The 21236-nt window shown below is 40.7% G+C and overlaps 1 protein-coding gene across 7 annotated transcripts in view; it reads left to right on the top strand.

The window, feature by feature from the left end:
* The window catches only part of LOC135212436 (tensin-1-like), a 771151-nt gene that overhangs the window by 716695 nt on the left and 33220 nt on the right, over positions 1-21236 (top strand). For all 7 annotated transcript variants that reach the window (XM_064245807.1, XM_064245802.1, XM_064245806.1 and 4 more), the window contains one exon: positions 14389-15556. In XM_064245807.1, coding sequence (XP_064101877.1) covers positions 14389-15556 — 1168 coding nt within the window. The remainder of the gene's footprint in view (positions 1-14388; positions 15557-21236) is intronic.

Here is a 21236-nt window from a genome sequence, read left to right as displayed (position 1 = left end):
CTTCCTGGTTACTCATGATCAACTTCCTGTCTCTCTCTCTCTCTCTCTCTCATTTTAGTTTTCGTGAATGTGAAAATTTGTCGTAGTCCTGCCAAATATTATAGATTCAAAACTGTAATAAACAGTAAACTGTATTAACTATATAAATAGGATAGCGTACCTACGTATACCTACAGAAATGAGACATATGCTTTGCTTCGTAATGTCTGGCGTGAATAACGATAAACTTGAATCAACTTGAGAAATAAATATAAAGTTGTCGTCACTTCATTGGATTTATTATGACATGTAGTTAGTTATATATACATTTACCTATATTATTATCGATAAAAAAATTGTATATATTATTTATAATGAATTAATACCTCTTTTATTTTTGAAGTAGAGTCGATTTTTTTCCAGTTTGTTACAAAAAAAAACTTTTGTTTGGTCTGTCATTCGAGCATTCCCATTCCGGAAGTATTACAAAGCATTCCCAAGACAGGATTTGAAAAGTCATGTTTTTATTGTATATTTTGAATAATAATAGTCACAATTTTTCCCTTGTCATTATTCTGATTGGCGCACCTATTTCGAGAAAAGCTTTTTTATTTACAATAATTTTTCTCTTATGATTATTCTGATGATTGGCACACCTTTCGAGAAAAGCTTTTTTTATAATAATAATAATAATTATTTTCATTATGATTATTCAGATTGGCGCACCTATTTTCGAGATATATTTTCTCTCTTCTTCACAGAAGACCTCCACACAGATTGAAGCACATTGATGTTAGCTTATTATTCTGAATTGCTAATGGAGATCATGTTGCAATTGCAACTCGCTTACTTTGCACATTTCCAAATCAAATCTCCTGTCAGTCGTCCACGTTTGTTAAATACTATTTTGTTAGATCTTTGTTGACTAGAGAATGGAACGAGACACAACATCGCCTGGGTTCGTAAATAATGACATCTTTCCCCCAGGCTACTGCGTTGAAATGTTGGGATCCTCTATCATTACAGATAGTCGTAGAAGTATTTGGTCCGAAAGGGAGAAAGTGAGGTTTTCTCTTGCGAGAAAGTGAGAAAGCGAGGTTTCCTGGTCAGAGTACAAATCATAAGGTTCCTCGCTTGATCAGAGTAAACAGACCCGCTATGTAGTTTAATTAAACTTGTCACAGAATGTCTGTGAAGTGACTGGTGTTGTGTAGAGAAATGTGTGTGTGTGTGTGTGTGTGTGTGTGTGTGTGTGGAGAACTCGTCGTTGAATATAACAGAAACCTTTCTAACCTTCTTCCTCTCCGTATTTAGACAAAAATCCCTAGGTAATACCACCAGTATTTCAGACACTTGCCAAACCATTTAGATCATCCTCTGGGGATTAAGATCTCTCGCCGAAGACTTTTTATATGACTCATTGTTCGGTTAGACGGACGTTCCTCCTCCCCCTGAGGTCCCTTCCTGGCCCTTCCTCTTATTTGTGATCTTTTCCTATTATAGTTTGTTGCATGAGGTTTTTACTCGTAAATATGTGGTGGTTTCCTTGTTGGGAACTCGTTTCGTACGTGTTTGTTTCAGCGTCGCCAGCGGTGATCCCGGCTGTAAAGAATTTGGCTTCTGATCTACTGTACTGCCGTTGGAATTAAGCAGTCAAGTGTGAAGGAGAAACATTCTCTCTCTCTCTCTCTCTCTCTCTCTCTCCTCAAAATAGCGCCAAACTGAAAAGGCCGCGAAGTGTCCGTTATAAAGTCGAGGTTGATTACATTGTATCCGCTCGAAAAATCTCTTCGAACTCACAAAAGTGACTAGCGGTTCCGAATTCAAACATTTTCTTGCACCAACGCTGCGACTCGTATTTTGCTTCTCTCTCTCTCTCTCTCTATTGTTCAGTGTGTCGTGACTGATTTTGTGTGAAGTAAATTAAAGAAAAGTCAGTTTTTATTTTGCGTAAAGACACCAGAGAATTTGATTCCCCAAAGCAACTAGCGATTCAGAGTGTTCGGCTCCAGAGGAATGTAATATATAACTATCGTATAATCTTAGATATTTGATGGATTGATGCATTTCATTTGTTAAGGATGGTTTATGCCTTTTTATAGTTTTTTTTTTTTTATCCTTGCTATGCTAGTACAGAAGGAAAACCTTATTGTGCTTATCATAGGAATATCAACTTAGAGGTTTTTCTTTTTGATGTCATTGCTCTTAACCGAATTCCCTTCGGGTATGATGATCTGAGTCATGATACTATAATAGATTCACATCAACCGTGCATTTGATGTCTAGGCCAGTCCCTTACGACGCTCCTGATTGGCTGTTGATAAGCCAATCACAGGGCTGGAAACTCTCCTCAGTCTCTCTCGAGAGAGTTCACAGAGGCATGATGTGTGTTCCACCTCTCTTTAGAGATACGTCTTTCAAAAGTATCCCTGATGAGAGGTGGAACATACTACATCCTGCCTATGTGAACTCTCTCGAGAGTGAGACTGAAGAGAGTTTCCAGCCCTGTGATAGGCTTATCATCAGCCAATCAGGAGCGTCGTAAGGGACTGGCCTATAGACATCAAATGCACGCACGGTTGATGTGTATCTATACTATAATTAATGTGGGAACTCGGACGTAAAGTCCCCTCCTCGTCCTCGTCGTTGTAAGAGGAACAAGTTTTTTTTTTTTTTCGACCGGATGACGGAGGCTATTTATGTCTGGGAGGGTTTTCTGGGAGAAGTATAAATAGTACAGATGCTGCTGCTGCTGCTGCCCCGCGACGATTTCATTGAGCGTCTTCTCCTAGAGCCGTGGGTATATTTCTCTTCTCTCTCTCTCTCTCTCTCTCTCTCTCTCTCCGGAGTGACGTACGACGATATTGACCTGTCTCCTCTCTCCTTGCATCACTCGGAGTGGCTGCCCTTCTCGTCATCGTTAAAGCCTTGTCACTCGTTTGGACGAAGATCTCGATATATCTTTTATCAAAAGCTATTCGTTTTCGACCTTGTAAAGCGGGAAATAAAAGGTCGTCTTTTTAATGGCTTTAATATCATTAATGGTAAATTACCGTAGTGGAAAATAAGGTCGCGGAAGTTGTGCTGAAAGAGGAACGGAAAAAGCCCACACCCCAGCCGGGGGGGGGGGGGGAGACAAACAAACCCCCCCTCCCCCCTCCCCCCCTTCCCCCCCCCCCCGTTGTCAGTCAAGTATGTTGTGTGATTTTGCCTTGTCGATGTGGAACAGTTCCGCCCTGGTGGAGATGATCTCTCTCTCTTCTCTCTCTCTCTCTCTCTCTCTCTGGCAGAGGAATGAGATTAGTTTCAGTCATGTCTTTGGCAATTGTAAACGCCCCCCGCCGCCGCCCCCACCCGCTGAAAAGGTACAACACATCTTATTGCGGGAACTTCTTTACATACAAGATATTTGACGACACGTGGAATAAATTGCCACCAGAAAGAAGTTGTAAACATCGACAGTGTGGAAGAGTTTAAAAGAAAGCCAGACAAAATCATTAAGAGGACACTGGATGAACAGTAAAACCTGCTCCTAGAGATATAAGTGAGCGCGCGGTGTCTCCTCCTCTTAGGATGGACTAACAAGTCTTTGAGACATCCTAATCCTTGTAACTCCCTATAACCTATAACTTTTTCATCTTTAGATGACACTCTTTCTGAGGAGCTGTTCAATGTCTCCAGTATCCTCATCTAAAAACACATTCATTACGAGTCTTGATCCAAGACATTCTTAGTTATCATATCTGAAGATCTATAAGATTGACGTCCCTGGCGAAATGTCGCCAATAATCTGCCTGGATACATAATACTTCTTAGTTATCATATCTGGAGATCTAAGAGTGACGTCCCTGGCGGAATGTCGCCAATACTGCCTGGATACATAAGATAATTTTAATAAGAGATGATGACGCATAATCATGTTTTTGGTCAATTACACTAAGCACCAACTCAAGGCCACAAGCAGGCATCATCCCAGATTGAAAATAGGGTCTTTCCCGGATTGTTCGACGCCTTTATCATTCACGCTCCAAGTTCAAACGATCCATTAAACTTATTTCGAATGACATTATATAGTTGGATGGATCTCTTGCTCGATGATGGTCATCATCAATTTGTTCCTATACCTACCTGCTGTGTGATCTTAAGAACAGGATGTATAATAAAAAGAATGAATATAAAAGTGAAAATCACATAATAATAATAAAATCATAAGTAATAAACATAAACATAATAAAAATAAAAATAATGCAATGACATCCGATCGATTTACGAAGCTGATCATCTCTCTCTCTCCCTCTCTCTCTCTCTCTCTCTGGTGTTAGTTTAAGTTGTAATCGAGGTTGTGGGCTTAACGCACATACCGGCGATCGGCTTTTCTTCGTAAATATATATAAGTATAAGGAACCCAAATAATTTTGCCTTTCTTGTAATATGACTTGTAAAAATGTTGTTACAACAGAATTCCATCTGATAAAAGGAGCCCATAACAACGTCAAAATATAGAGAGAACATACTATATTTCAGAGAGAGAGACAGCAGTCTCTGAAATAATAGTATTTTCTCTCTATATTTTGGCGTTTTTGTGGGCTCCTTTTCTTGTAATATGTATATATAAAAAATCACCAGGGAATAGTTTAATTTCCACCCTTCCTGGGTCACCAATAGAGACTTACTGCCACACCTACATATGGTTTTGTGTATATACTCTTGTGAGACATCGTATGTCCATATTTTGCCAGTGATCAGGAGCACAGAAGGAGGTGCTCGAAATATATGGTTGCAACGTTCAAATAGTGCTTTATGGACCTTTTATCTTCATGTGTGTGTATGTATGCGCGCGTATGCATACACATTACCGAAGATATTTACGTATCCACGTAGTCCTTACTCCCTCGAGGTCTAAAATATAATAGCCCCCGAAATGTCTCCTTTTGTAATATGCATATATATGTGTGCATGTGTGTGTGAGCGCGTAAGCATATACATTACCGGATGTATTTATGTAGACATGTATTCCCCATTCCCTCCAGGTCTAAAATATAATAGCCCCTTAAGTGACCGCTTAAGTTATCCGGTAACCTGGGAATATCTCTCTCTCGCTCGCCCCCATTTTCCGTAGCATTATGTCCTCCGCGTGTTTCGTGTTGGTGGTTTTGGCCGTCGGTAGTAGAAGCCCGTAGTATACCTTTCCCGAAAGGTTGCGTTGCACGACCATCTCCGGCGGTTGGTTGATTGGTTGACGACGACTTGGTTTGGTTTGGCCCTGTCCCTCCGGTTGACCGCAACCACTTCCCAAGTCCTATTTCCGTTGCATAATGCGTTTCGTGTGTTTTCGTGTTTGTGCGTTTTCGTGATTTTTCCCATCGGCTCTGGGGCTGCGAAATATTTTTTTTTTTTTTTTTTTTTTTTTTTTTTTTACTCGGTGTTGGTGTTGTTTGTTTGTGCTGTAGACCTCGCAACTCTCTCTCTCTCTCTCTCTCTCTCTCTCTCTCTCTCTCTCTCTCACCACTGAAACGTTGATATCTGAATAATGCCACTGAACTGACCGTCTTCAGCCGCGTAAAACAACTTATGAAAGGGAGTTCATGTGCTTGATTCCAATGGATTTCTAGTGCTTGATTCTTCCGTTTCTTCTTGCATTGTACCCACCAGGCGCTTCCAAGCTCGTCCGTTATGCAAAAACTGCGTTGGCTTTATCTGACGCTCCTTTGGAAACGGGTCCAGGACCTGTTCTCTTCATTGTCGTAATCAGCGACTCTGATTGCAGCCTGCGTTGTTCATTGATATCTTGATTTGGTGATTGTTGCAGAACCCTATAAAAGGAATGCGAGTAGGTTCAGAGTCAACCAGATTGTGGTAGTCTTCATTGGTGATCATTTTGAATTCGCCGGACCTTCAGCAGTATCTTGATCTAGATGGAGGTATTAGGAAAACGTCTGAGATTAAGGAACTGAGCATCCATCTTTGAGGATTTGTAACTCACATATTAAAAGTTTAAAGTATCATATTCAACGATCTCATTAATGATATCGCTGCCTAGATCAGTCGTATATTTTTAGCTGTAGTCTCTTCGACGAACACAGTCCATGTTTAAGGCCAAAGGTAGTATACCTGAGTTTTTTTTTGGTAACAAAAAAAATCCCAAAACCTCCCACATTGTTTCTGTTGCAAAAAATACAAAACTTGTAACGAAATTAGCGATGGGATGGTCCAGGCCATCCATTCCATCGTCCTTTTAGCCAAATTACAGTCCTAGGGATGTCCGAAGACGCTCGCTATCCTAACGTGTGAACTGCGCCATGTCATAATTACGGTTCCTTTGACCATATCCGCCATCGCAGAAAACCCAATGCTCATATTAAGAATGAACTCAGATGCACCTAAGTTCTTTAACTTTAGAATTATGGTGTGGGGTTTTAAGCATCACATCATAGTTCTTGATGAAGATAACTAGGTTTATCTATGAGCTATTCTTAAAGAAAGCTAGGGTTTTAAACATCACATCATGGTTCTTGAGGACATAACAAGGTTTATCTATAAGCCCATTCTGAAAGAAAGCTTAGAACCACGAATTTCTGACTAGCGACCTGACCGATCAACTCTGCTTCCAGAGGCATCAAGGGATTTCAGGTACCCGGTGAAACTGATCGAACCCACAGGGGAGACTCGAGTCTGTAGTCAATAATTCCCACCCAGCTCAGACAGTCTGATAGTTACTAATTTCTCTCTCTCTCTCTCTCTCTCTCTCTCTCTCTCTCTCTCTCTCTCTCACGAGACAATTGTTTTTGCTTAGGGCGTTGAAGGCCACAGTTTTTGTGACGCCAGTCTACGGCAATCAACGACGCGATCTGTCATATCTTGGGCGTCACCTTTTCAACATTTCTCTGCATCGAGCAGTTTCCCTGACAGAGGGAGATGTAGAGAGGATCAGCACACCAGTCCCATGAGCTACTCGGACCTTCATAGAAGGCTCATCAGGAGTCCGTCGAACCACCCTGCGCACAGTTTGCCTCTCACCTCTTGTCTTGTATCTGTAGCTCCTCCTGGTAGGAAGGAGGAGGATCCTCCATTTGTCATAGTGAGGATTAGAAACTGTGATATGTATATTACCATCAAAACCTGATATTAAGATGCCGTGTATTCATCAATTTTCACATACAAGAATGCCAGATACCCAGTCATGTATAAAACTTTATAAACTGTATTAAATATAACTATATGTATGAACCTATAAACCTACTGCATGGTCTACACCGATCTGTGCTTCATGCAGCCAATTCTTTAGAAATCGCCCCCAAAATATGCCTTTGCCCCTGGCTAACAGGGCGGGTTGGAGACCTCTGAGGAAGGGGGGAGAGCTTTCAGGAGGAGCTGGAGTGGGCGGGGCACTCCTGAGCTGTCACATGAAAGGAAACGATGGAATTTCGCGAGACCTTACACGGCCTGGGCGCGGGAGAGGGACAGAGTGAGGCGGTAGCCTTGGAGTTGAGTTCGTCTGGCTGGCCATAGAGGAGTTCGTATCAGGGATGTTCAGTTAGAACCCTTCAACAGAGGTCAGAACTAGTCTCGTATCAGTGGTATTTGATTGTCAGTAAGTCTTGTATGCAGAAAGAGAGAGAGAGAGAGAGAGAGAGAGAGATAGCAGAGAGAGAGACCTACCTTACCTTACAGACCTTACATCTTGTTCGGGTTGCCCCAGGTCCCTCAGTGTGAGGCACCTCTAATGTCTACCAGAGAGTTGCTAGTACATCTTCCGGTATATTTTGCATCTTCCAATCTTGGATGGTCTGGGATGCAGTTTAGATATTTGTCGAGCTTATTCTTAAACACATCTACGCTCACTCCTGATATATTCCTCAGATGAGCTGGCAACGCATTGAATAGACGCTGCATATCGATGCTGGTGCGTAGTGGATTAATGTCCTGTGTGCTTTCCTTATTTTTCCTGGTATAGTTTTGGGCACTATTAATCTACCTCTGCTTGCTCTTTCTGATATTTTTTAGTTCCATGATATTTTCTGCTATTCCTTCTATCTGTTTCCATGCCTGAATTATCATGTAGCGTTCTCTTCTCCTTTCTAGACTATATAATTTTAAGAATTGTAGTCTTTCCCAGTAGTCTAGGTCCTTAACTTCTTCTATTCTAGCTGTAAAGGACCTTTGTACACTCTCTATTTGTGCAATATCCTTTTGATAGTGTGGGTACCATATCATATTGCAATATTCAAGTGGACTACGAACATATGTTTTATAAAGCATAATCATGTGTTCAGCTTTTCTTGTTTTGTGAAGTGCCGTAACAACATTCCCATTTTTGCTTTACATTTTACCAACAGAGTTGTTATTTGATCATTGCATAACATGTTCCTATTCATCATCACACCAAGGTCTTTAACTGCTTCCTTATTTGTGATGGTCTCATTATTAGGTCCCTTATATGCATATAGCTTTCTTTCTCTGTCTCCATAATTTATTGATTCAAATTTATCAGAGTTAAATACCATCCTATTTACCTCTGCCCAATCATATACTTTGTTAAGGTCTCTTTGTAGAGCGTTTCCTATCTTCATCACAAGTAATTTCTCTACTTATTCTTGTGTCATCTGCGAAACTACTCACTACCGAATCCTTAACATTATTGTCTATGTCTTCAATCATAATAACAAACAGTATTGCAGCTAACACCGTACCTTGCGGCACACCGGATATTACCTTGGCTTCATCCGATTTCTCGTCATTTGCAATAACTATCTGTTTTCTGTTGTGTAAAAATTCTTTTAACCATCTTCCTACTTTATCCACGATATTGTGTTTTCTAATTTTCTTCGCTAATATATTATGGTCTACTTTATCAAAAGCTTTTGCAAAGTCTAAATAAACCACATCTGTTTCATTTCCGCTTTTCATATTTTTTGAATAGTTTTCACGGTGGACTAACAGTTGGGTTTGTGTACTTTTTCCGGGTACGAAACCATGTTGTCCTTTATTAAACAAATTATTTTTTATTAAATGTTTCATAATATTTTTCTTCATTACCCTTTCATACACTTTCATAATATGTGATGTTAGACTCAAAGGCCTATAATTACTTGCCTCTAGTCTTGATCCACTTTTGAAAAGTAGGGTAATATATGCTAATTTGTGCTCATCATATATCTTGCCTGTATCTACACTTTGTCTTAATAATATTGCAAGTGGCTTTGCGATAGAATGAACTACTTCTTTAACAAAATAGCAGGAATTCCATCAGGCCCTGCAGCAGCTCCATTTTTAATTTCATTAATAGCCTGCACAATATCAGCTTCATATCTATGTCAGCTAAATATTCACTATTTTCATCCCTTACTTCTATATCATTATCTTCATTATCTATTCTAGGGGTGAATTCTCTCTTGATATCGTTCTGCCAGTATGTTGCAAATTTCCTTTTTTTCATTCGTTAATCTCCCTTCAATTCTCAGAGGGCCTATTTCTATTCTTCTTTTATTCATCTTCTTCGCATATGAGTATAATAGTTTGGGGTTTGTTTGCTTTGATATTTAATAGGGTTTTTTCTTCCAAGTCCCATTTTTCATTTTCTTTTGATTGTATAATCTTTTGTTCTGCATTTTCTATCTTACTTTTTAGTTCTATAACTTTCCATGCATTTTTTTCTTTTGCAAGACCTTTTTCCACTTTCTGATTTTCTGGAACAAGATCCTTCTGTCTCTTGGTATGCATGAATGATGTTTACTTTTCTTCTTCGGTATATATTTTTCCACTATTATCTCCAATATTTTATATAATATCTCCGTATTTACCCTTATGTCATCACTTACGAAAATGTTATCCCAATCTTTGTTTAATTCTTCATTAATTTCTGACCATTTTATATTTTTTACTGTAGAAGTTGTATTTTCCATATCCTTCTCCCATTGTCGGATTTCTTGCTTATCCTCTGATTTTCCACTTGCTTTGGTAATGAACTTTTGTTTAACCTTCTATGACATTATGGTCTGAAATACTCGCATTATAAACTATATTTCTTTAACATAATTCATCTCGTTCACAAATACTAGGTCTAAAGTATTTTCCTTTCTTGTTGGCAGGTGATTTATTTGTTGAATGTTGTATTCTAGTAGCATACTAATAGCTTTTCAAATTGCCTCTTATCTTCTGCACTACTATTACTCTCTTTTTTATATGTATAAGTACAACCACAATCTCCTATTCGTTCTTTTCCATTCTACGAAAGGAAAGTTGAAGTCACCAGATAGGAGAATAGTCCAGTCCTTGTGATTTCTACATATATCATCCAATTTTTGCAATTATTAAGTCAAACTCTTTAGTATTAGGAGGTCTATATATTACTATGTTCATCAATTTTTCAGATTCAAATTCTACCGCTATTAGTTCACATTCTGAGTTACTATATTTCTTCATATATTTTTCCTTGTTTTTTGTCTTTCCCATATATTGTTGCGGTTCCCCCCTTGATTCCTTTATTTTTTTTCTATCTGATCTATAAGTTTGGAACCCTCTTTTTATTTGTCATCATTCCCAGTCTCTTGGGAATACAGGTTTCACTTATATTCATTATATCTATTTTCTTTGGCTTTTTATTTTGGGTAGTTCTTTTCTAGGGTTCTAAGTACTCTATTTTCTTTTTGAGTTACTCGTAACTAAACCCTGCGCATTCATCACTATGATGGTTTGCGTGTTTTCTCCTTCATTTAATATGGTAGTAATAAGGATTTTCCATGTCCTCTCCTGTTCTGGTATGTTGTTCTTTTTTTCATTTCCAGAAATTCTGACATTAAAAAATCCAACTTTTCATAATATTTGATCTTCCTCATATATAATTATTAATTTTGTGTCTGAATCTGCAATTTTCTCCGTTTCTGCAATATCCTCTTGCATAATAAATACAGTTATTATCTCTTGAGTAGAATTTCGGAGCTGATGCTTTGAAATTTTTTGCTGACACCTCGCATATCTCATTGGGTGGTTTGCTTTTCTCTTTTACCTGAGAGAGAGGTGAGTTCGTATCAGGGATGTTCAGCCAGAACCCTTCAACAGATGATTTTGTTTGAATTGTCTCGTATCAGTAGTATTTGATTGTCAGTAAGTCTTGTATGCAGAGAGAGAGAGAGAGAGAGAGAGAGAGAGAGAGAGAGAGAGAGTTTCGTATTAGGGATGTTCAGTTAGAACCCTTCAACAGAGGTCATGAACCTTGCACCCATGGTTAAAGATATTTTTGTTTGAATTGTCTAATTGTCTCGTATCATTGGTATTTGATCCTCAGTAAGTCTTTGTATGTAGAGAGAGAGAGAGAGAGAGAGAGACTGGTAGCTGTATGAGTAGGGGTGTTCTTAGGAACGTTTTCAGCAAGTGGCCGAATGATGGAAGAGCCGTTTCCCTGAATTCCCAGAATGAATAATACGAAGGAGGCGAGAAGCTCCAGGCCAAGATGAACAAGTTGGATTGCATCATTCTCCCCTTGGGCAACTCCGGGACTGCTTAGGAAATCCAGCGCTTGGTTGCAAAGTTGCAGATGTCTTATGAAAGTTCAAACGTCCTTATCATCCTTTTGTCCTTTGCAATTGGGTGCTTTTTTTCCCCTTTCAGCGAGGCAATTGGGTGTTTACCTCCCCATGAATGGCCTCATTCCTCTAGATTAACAGTTTTTTTTTTTTTTTTTTTGTTTTTTTTTTTTTTTCTCCATAGTAGTAGAGAAAAAGTGATCCATCGCTCTGTGGTCCCTTCCGTGGAAGGTCATTGGGAATGCCAGAATTCTGTTTATACAGTATACATGCTTTTCTGTCTCTTGTCTTCTTTTATACGCCATGTGAATAGGTAACAATACCTCTCTCTCTCTCTCTCTCTCTCTCTCTCTCTCTCTCTCTCTCTCTCTCTGTTTCCGCTTGTACGGGTATTTGTAACATGTATTTTTTTTCTCTCTTATTTATATCATATACCTTCCCTACAAAATATTAGTAATTATATCTCTCTGTGATGTCAGTATAAGAATGACGTAATACTGAAAAGTAATGAAGCACAGATCTCTCTCTCTCTCTCTCTCTCTCTCTCTCTCTCTCTCTCTGTGAAGTGAATTATTTTGACCTTGTGCCGTCCTCACACCGGTCCTGGCTCGGATGGAGAGCAAGAGTGACTTCGAGTAGCTGTGTATCCAGGGAAGAATTGAGAGAGAGAGAGAGAGAGAGAGAGAGAGAGAGAGAGAGAGAGAGAGAGAGATCACTTCGCATTATCTGAGTCGTCTCAATTAAGCACGAGTTCGCTTAGCTGTTCCACTTTTTATTTTTTATTTTATTTTTTTTTCCTAGCGTCAGATCGAATCTAGCATGAACCCCTCTTATGGGTTTATAGGTGTTCCCATTGTGAAAGCTATTTGTGTATATTACTTGAAGGGCAACATTTACCTAATTCTGCCTTGGAGTCTTTAGGACGCATGTTGCAAGCAAGAGAGTACAGTGCTTGCGCTAGTTTCAACTTGAGCTTCTTTTTTAATCTTTGCGAAGTGGTGATTCTCATCTCATTATTCATCCACTGTTCAGTGTGGCTGTCACTTTACAGACCTGTATAAGTCATCTCTGAAGTCTTTGATGACAAGTTTATCAATGTGTCACTTCGGTATTTTAAAGGCATCAAGTTTAACCCAAAGAATAGGTACTTCAGGGTCAAGCCAGCGAAAAAACCCTCTGGATTTTTTTGCGTCATAGTGGTCGGGTATGCTCGTAGAATGTAGTTGTTAGTTGAGATAAGAGCGTGTTTGATACTTTTTTTGGGGGGGTTGGTTGGTTTGGTAGAACAGTCTAATCGGGAATTTGACTCTCTCTCTCTCTCTCTCTCTCTCTCTCTCTCTCTCTCTCTCTCTCTCGTCATTGCCACGAATGGCGTGCAAGCATATTGTACCCCAGGTTCTGATGGCTCAAGTAAGGTTTTTGAATGCATCAGCTAAGCCCTTGGTATAACGTCTTGCATGACGATTCAATTGTTATTAAGGTATTTTCCATATGATTACGAAATTTCACAGTCAGTAGAGTGATATTTTGTGCGTTATTTTTACAATTAATCATTTGGGTAATATTCCAGGGAGGTACGCGAGACGACACCTCGGTTGTAACTCTGATCTATTCGAAAGGTCACCTAGTTGGAAAAAAAAAAGAAAAAAAAAAAATGGCAAAAAACGCCAACTAAAACGGGGTGCAGATATCAAAATACAATCATTTGATTGAAACTTGTGTGTCATTCTACTTGCCCACAAATTTCCAATCATATGCCACATTCGAAGACTTGGACCATCTCGAAAATGACCGACCTCGAAAATGGCCGATCTCGAAAATGGCCATCTCGAAAATGGCCGATCTCTAAAATGACCGATCTCGAAATGGCCGATCTCTAAAATGGCCGACTTTAAAATGACCGATCTCTAAATGACCGATCTCTTAAAATTACCGATCTCTAAAATGACCGATCTCGAAAATGGCCGATCTCTAAAATGTCCATCTCGAAAATGGCCATCTCGAAAATGGCCGATCTCGCACCTTAGGAGCAATTTTGTGCCGTTCAGCGACGTCTGCGTCTGCCTGAGTTAAAGAGAATTCAAGAAACAGAAAGAACACAAAATTGTGACGAGTGTCTCTGAAAACTGAGGCCGTGTTATACGTGCTTTAATTGATTTAGAACAGTTCTGTTAAGAAGCAAAGGCCTTGGAGACAGCTGACCTATTTTCTGTGATGAAATTTATTCATTGTCATTGGAGGTTAGACCGGTAGCTAGTGATTGTTCAATTTCTATAATTTATATAATATTTTCCCTCGTTTAAAACTCTGTCGTCGCTCAACACAGTCAGGTCGTTTGAAAAGGGGCCTGTTTATTACATTCACTTATAGTTTTTATGTTTTTCTTCAGAAGTGGCTTAACTAGATATATATATATATATATATATATATTTCTATAATTTATATATATATAATAATATATTTTATATTTTTATTTTATATATTATACACACACATATATATATTTTTTTGTCTAAGCTTAATTTTATGTATTTAATTATTTTTCCTTTTTTGTGCCTCAGCTTAATACATTTTAGGCGTTGAGGGAAGATCAGTTCCCACTGGTTTAAAAATCTACATATAGTAGTTTTCATTGATTTATTTTTAACCGTTGAAGACTAAAAAAAAAAAAAAGTCCCAGGTCAGTGTAATTTGCACGAAGGTAAGAAGCAGATAACCAGCATTAGAAATGTAGATTATCAAGGGAGAACCGAATGTGAGCTCAATCAATATGTAGTTTAGTGGAAAAGCTTGATAATAAATCTTCCGTTTGTTCTTAAAATGATGAGACCACCTGTCTTCAGGGAGAATGTTTTACTGAAAGGTTCCCTTTTTTTTGTCTTTGCAGGTGTGGGTGGTGTGAGTGGAGTCAGCCACACCTTGGGTCCCCTAGACGGTTCCCTTTACGCCACTGTAACAAAGAAACGCCCCAGTCAGCAGCAACAGCAACAGCAGCTGCTGCAGCAGCAGGTCGCCCCCCCGCCCCACTCCCCGGTCTCGCCGAACGCCCCCCCTTCCGCCGCCCTCACGCCCTCCCCGCACGGGCTCGTGAATGGTCGCTACGCCGCCTCCATCGACTCGGGCATAGCCTCCAGTAACTCCGCCGGCGCAGCGCCCGTCTCCCCGCCCACGTCGGACACTTCGCGGGCGTCTGGAGACTCCAGAGGGACGGCGGCGGCGGTAGCGGAAGGGCGGGTGGTGGGCGGCGGCGGCCCGCCGCCCCCCCTCGTGGACGCCCGCCAATTGGACGAACTGCTCCAGGGGATGCTGCTCGACATCCAGAGCATTCCGGACTTGAGACCGTCTCAGACGCCGGCCCCGGACATCGACTCCATCCGGTGCCCGGACTTCGGCATGGCGCCCAAGGCGGAGCCGCGGACGAGTCTGACGGGGCGGACGACGTCCCTGGAGATGACCACCACCACCTCACAGTACGTCCCCCCTCCCCCCCTCAGTCCCGTCAACGGTTACAGCGGCTCCACCACCCACGACTCGCTCCTGGACTCCTCCCTGAGCACGACGGCGGAGGACCTCCCCTACCACGCCCGCACCGACAGCAAGCCCTTCAGCTACGGCGCCGTGACCTCCTCGCCTCTCCTGACCCGTCACAGGACGACGTCGGAGCCCCTGGCCGAGGTCATCCAGCCGCCCCCGCCCGCCTCGCCCTCCATCCACCGGAGGAACTCGAGGGAGACTTTAAGCCAGCACAGGGCGGGTCTGGAGTCGCCGAGCCTGGTGAGGCGGATGTCGGGCAGCATGGGCGGCAGCCCGCCGGAGGATGCGAGAGGAGGAGGAGGAGGAGGAGGCACCGGTGCCAGCAGCAGTCGCAGATCGCCCTCGCCGTCGCCAGAACCGGGGAGTCGCGGAGGGACGCTGCAGAGGCAGAGGTCCCACACCCTTACTTCGCGGATCATGGCCGGGGAGGGCACGCCCACCTCAACCCTGACGCGCTCGGAACACACCAGGTCAGCCTCCAGATTGGACGACTCTCTCGACCTCTCGTACGATCCCCACAGGTAAGTCGTCGAGGAATGAGTCAGATTTATTTACATGATAGAATATTTTTGGACGAATCGTCTCCTTGTGTGTAGCTTCGTGACATTTCAAGATAACGAATGAGATGCGGAAGTGTTTGTAATTCATGTCATTACAGAACTCACCCTCTCTCTCTCTCTCTCTCTCTCTCTCTCTCTCGTCATGCTTTCATCGTGCCGCCTTCCGCGTTTTGTAATTCATATCATTACAAAACGCACACCCTCTCTCTCTCTCTACTAATAAGTCTTTGAGACATCCTAATCCTTGCAACTTTCTCTCTCTCTCTCTCTCTCTCTCTCTCTCTCTCTCTCTCTCTCTCTCTGTTCGCCATGCTTTTGACGCTGTGACCTTTGCTAATGGGAATACAGATAACTAGATGATCTGCCACTTTCTCGTCATCAGGGCGTCGCAATTAAGCATAATGGATGCCTCTCTCTCTCTCTCTCTCTCTCTCTCTCTCGTTTGACCTTTCGTATCTATGCGCCCCTCCCTTCCTCACTTGTGTGTTTGCTACGAGTTTTCATTAGTTGCAAATTACTCACTCTGATGTTTGTGGTTTAATGCACGAGAAGTATTTTCTTGTCCCTAGTGTGTTGGCTTTTCCTCGATTAGGGCATGGGCGTGTATGTATATATATATATATATATATATATATATATATATATATATATATATATATATATATGAATATTTATTTGTATGTATGTATGTATGTTTGTGGGTATTCGTGCTTGATTAAATTCTTTACGCCAGGAGTGCTCCTGTTGATTGATAGATTGCTCAAGTTAAGGTGTTTGTTTTAAGTCAACTGACTGCGTATCATTCAAGGATAGTGAAAGGACATTATTATTATTATTATTATTATTATTATTATTATTATTATTATATTATTATTATTATTATTATTCAGAAGGAGCCTCATGACGGTACTAATTATTCAAGGATAAGGAAAAGAATTATTATTCTTATTATTATTATTATTATTATTAAGAAGATGAGCCTCATGACAGTACTAATTCATTCAAAGATAATGAAAATACATCATTATTATTATTATTATTATTATTATTATTATTATTATTATTATTATTATTATTATGCAGAAGATGAGCCTTAGGACGGTACTGGTGTAAGTACATCCAAGAAATATCTGGATTCCTTAATGCAAATATAAATTTCCTGAGACATTGAATGTTAATCTTATTTAAATCCAGTTTTTGTCAGAATATAGCACTAAGGAAGACTCAGAATTGACCCAGACGTTTAAAAGCTTTGGCCTAAATCGCGTTTTTGGTCAGAATATAACACGAAGAAGTCGTTAGATCATCTTAAAACAAGGCTCGGGCTTGGCTCCTTTTTTATGTGTTTGCTGGTATAGGGTGACGAGGGAAGTATTGGGGGTGGTGGGGGGAGAGGTGTGGCCCATACAAATATTATGAGAGTACAGTGGGGTGACTGATGTTTGCTTATTATGGGGGATGAATGGGTATGGGGAGTAAAGATGCAGATTTTTTTTTTTTTCATTTTATTTGAATTGTTTTTGACAGAGAGAGAGAGAGAGAGAGAGAGAGAGTTTGCTGTTTGCACTGGGAATATTAAAGTTCAAATAAGGAGAGTTCCATCAAGTTTTCAAATTCAAGGTATTTAGCCCTATAACCGAGTCAGTAACCAAGGTGTTGTGACGCCAATTTTACTGACCATAAATCATCCTCGTCTCTCCACACAGCATAAGAATAAATTAGAAGCAAAAAAAATAATAATATATTGCATTTATTGCAATGCCAAAGCTCAACTTTCTGATCGATCACCATCACACGACCAGTTTTATGATTCAATGACGTCGTCGCATACAACGAGTTGATGGCATTGGGAGATATTATAGGTCAGGGGTGCAGTTTGTATATATATGTATATATATACTTATATGTCATTTCCCCTTCAGCTTTCTTTATTTGGGACTTAAGTTCGACGGCAATTACCGTCGCTTGGGAGAAAGCTGCTTCGAAGTCCTTGTGCCGCTTTTGGGTGGGAAGTTAAAAACGAAACGATTACATTCAGAGATTCGCTTTTAGAATTTTATGGCTGGTAGATTGTCGCTTCCTGCACCTTCGACTCTCTCTCTCTCTCTCTCTCTCTCTCTCTCTCTCTCTCTCTCTCTCTCTCTCTCTCTCTCTCTCTTCTGAATGTATGTACACATGGGTTGACTAGGAGAGAGAATCTTTATAAAGTAAATTCTCTCTCTCTCTCTCTCTCTCTCTCTCTCTCTCTCTCTCTGAATGTATGTGTACATGCGTTGACTGGAAGAGACAGTCTTTGTCAAGTGAATCTCTCTCTCTCTCTCTCTCTCTCTCTCTCTCTCTCTCTCTCTCTCTCTCTCATAAAACTCCACGATATCTAACTGCAAGATACGACGTTTTACTCAGCTGCATATATATATTTTTATGATCTTTTCATTCATGTTTACGAGTCGTTTTTTTTTTATTGAATGAGTAATAGAGTCGTTAGATAAGACCTTTGAATGAATCGTAAATAGATTTGCCTCACTACAAGTCGGTCTCTGATAGCGAAGAGATAATGGCCATCACAAGTGAACGCTAATATGTGATATCTTGTTTAATGTCGCGGTTGTAAAATAATCCTTTTGATGGAGGTCCCGGAAAAAAAAAATATTGCTTTATGATCCACATATTTCTAATATTCCTAATTGGATTAATAAACTGACGCTGCCGAAAAGTACAAAGTGGATTATTATCTAGTATTACCATCAGCAGTAGTAGCAATTAGGGAGAATTTGTAACTATGAAGTGCTTACAAACTAAATCGTATATTTATAAATTCGTGAAACGTTAAAGACATATACAGTTATCTGTTAGGCCGCCCAGATTATCAAATTGGAATATCATTCGATGCCCCCATCAAATTCCTTGTAACTTTCTTAACGAGAAAATAAAGAGGACGAATGGTCTTGCATTAGCATTGATGAATGAGGAACCTCCTAGCGATTAGTGGTGCAGGCCAAAGACTGTTTGCTTGTTATATATACCATCAATATTATCTTTCTCCCATCTTACTTTCCACCCCCTCCTAACAACTGATTCCTATAGTAGATTCACACCAACCATGCATTTGATGTTTAGGCCAGTCCCCAACGACGTTCCTGATTGGCTGTTGATAAGTCAATCACAGGGCTGGAAACTCTCAGTCTCTCGAGAGAGAGTTCACAGGGGTAGCATCTATGTTCCTCCTCTCCTGAGATCTACGTCTTTCAAAAGTATCCCTCAGGAGAGGTGGAACATACATCCCGCCTATGTGAACTCTCTCGAGACACTGAGGAGAGTTTCCAGCCCTGTGATTGGCTTATCAACAGCCAATCAGTCTGATGGGAATCTACTATAGTGCAACTGCGAGGCTTTCTTCCTGTTACACCTGTCAAACCTTTGTACTGCCAATTTTTAGTTGCCCCAGTGTTTGGCATTATTCCTAAAAACCTATAAATCAATCAGTCATGAATCGAATTGTATGATCAGTTGTTTTTCCCTGTGAAAGTTTAACGAATTAAGCTAAGCAGTTTGAAAGAGAAGTGAGAAACGGTCGATGTGTTTCTCTCATGTCCGTCAGGCTTATTCTGCCGTTAGGGTGGTGGCCTCTTGACTAGTGGTGGTGTGAGAGCCTCAAACGACGCTACTTAAGCTTATTAGTATTCATAATTGAGCCAGACGCTCTCTCAAACACACACACACACACACACTCCCACGAGCATACACACATATTCATCTAACCTGGGATAAAAATAGCATCTTAACTGTTTGCATTTTGAATTGGCTACCAAGCCAATGAGTTTAAACCGAGATGAATAAAATGTCCTCGATGCGAATTACAAAATCAATTGTCGAAGCAAGATTGAATGATTTAGATATATCTGAAGATTTAAATTTAAATGAATGAGGCACGCCCTTCGTGCCGTCTGGCCCTTCTGCCCAATTTGAGTGGCACGCGAGGTTTGAAGGTAGATAGCAGTAGGTAATACTTGGCTACTGAACGTATCTGTATTTAGAATTGACATGTGGGTTCCTAAGCTTACAAAGGGAACTAATTTGTTGCTTGGTGATAGGAACGAGAATGAAAATTGAGGACTGTTGTAGGGGTGTCGTCCAAATTGATAATTTCGTCCAAGCTGTGATGTCTTTCCCCGAGATATGTGTATGTATATATGTATGTATGTATGTTATGTATGTATGTATGTATGTAGTGATAAAATTAAGAAACCTTTCAGAGTCAAAACATTTTCTAAAAAGAGCGAAGGTATCTTCGACGTACCATCCCATATTTTACAAAAGGTACGTGGATGTATGTATGTATGTGTGTACCCCTCCCATGGGCCTGGCGACTTATGCCTAATTCCGAACAGTTTATGGATTTGGAGAGAGGATATTCTCAATGAACATCGGCAACGGCATCCAATAAAATTGTGTATAACCGAGCATAAAACCTCTGAAGGCATCATGGCTCTAGTTGTTGTATTAGATGAAACTTCAGTCGAAAGTTTTGTAGTAAAAAAAAAAAAAAAAAAAAAAAAAAAAAAAAAGAGACTTCAGTCTTAAGTGTTGTAGTAAAATGTGCTGAAGTTTTTGACAGGGTTGTAGAAGTAGTAGTCGCCCGAACCAACGAGAATGACGGGGTTGTAGAAGTAGTAGTCGCCAGAACCAACGAGAATCGAAAGGACCTGACGGAAGGGCTATTGGTCTCAAATTCTTACACGTACATGAAAAGAAGAAGGAGGGTTATGGCGCCTGTAAGGAACTTTGGAAATGTAAATCAAACGGAATAATAATTCATATAATCTCCTCTACACAGACACTCTTCTTTTTCTTTCTTTCCTGCTAATGTATCTCTGTGGCAAATCGAGTGTCGCTTCTAATTTAGTCACTGGATCGACATGACACTATCTACGTTTCGATTGAGGTGACGTCTTCTACTTCCTGAGAACGGGGGCATCTCACTTTTTTTGCCGAGTGTACCCCCAGACCTGTGTTTGACCCCAATTGGGGTTCTTCCGCGCTGAGCTACGCGAGGTCTGACTTTTCTACTCTCAGACCGACCGTTAGATTCTGTAATTCCCGAGTCATTGTCTTTCCCCGGCATAAATTCTCAGTTTATTTCGTTTTTGCCGACGCCTTGATTGCGGTAGATCGAAGGAGGAGATAGCGATGCCTCCAACCTCATGATGAAGTATTTTCCATGATCGGTGTTTGTTCGTCCGTTTGTTGTCTTTGCGTGAGCGTATGTTTGTTTGTTTTTTGTGAAGTTCTGACATGCTGGAATTACTTGTTTGTTAAATCTTTATGAAAGTCAGAGAGAGAGAGATTCGAAACAAATGAACAGTGGAGAGTCCTACCGAGGCGATCGATGTGGTGACAGCGTGAGGAACATGTGACCTTTTCTCCCATTATGGTAGTTGGCAATCATGCGTGACCTTCCTTAAGGCTGGGTCCCATGAAGTGACCTTTCCAAGGGCACGGGGTTTTTGCCGCCGACTTTTGTCATCCCGTGGCCAGTTGTTTTGATGCTCTGGTCGTCTCGTCATCATGACCTAGAGCTTTCTCTCTCTCTCTCTCTCTCTCTCTCTCTCTCTCTCTCTCTCTCTCTCTCTCCTCTCTCTCT

Source organism: Macrobrachium nipponense, chromosome 41 (assembly GCF_015104395.2).
Source record: "Macrobrachium nipponense isolate FS-2020 chromosome 41, ASM1510439v2, whole genome shotgun sequence".
Taxonomy (NCBI): Eukaryota; Metazoa; Arthropoda; class Malacostraca; order Decapoda; family Palaemonidae; genus Macrobrachium; species Macrobrachium nipponense.
Note: the sequence above shows the minus strand (reverse complement) of the source record. Positions and strands in the feature narration are given on the sequence as shown.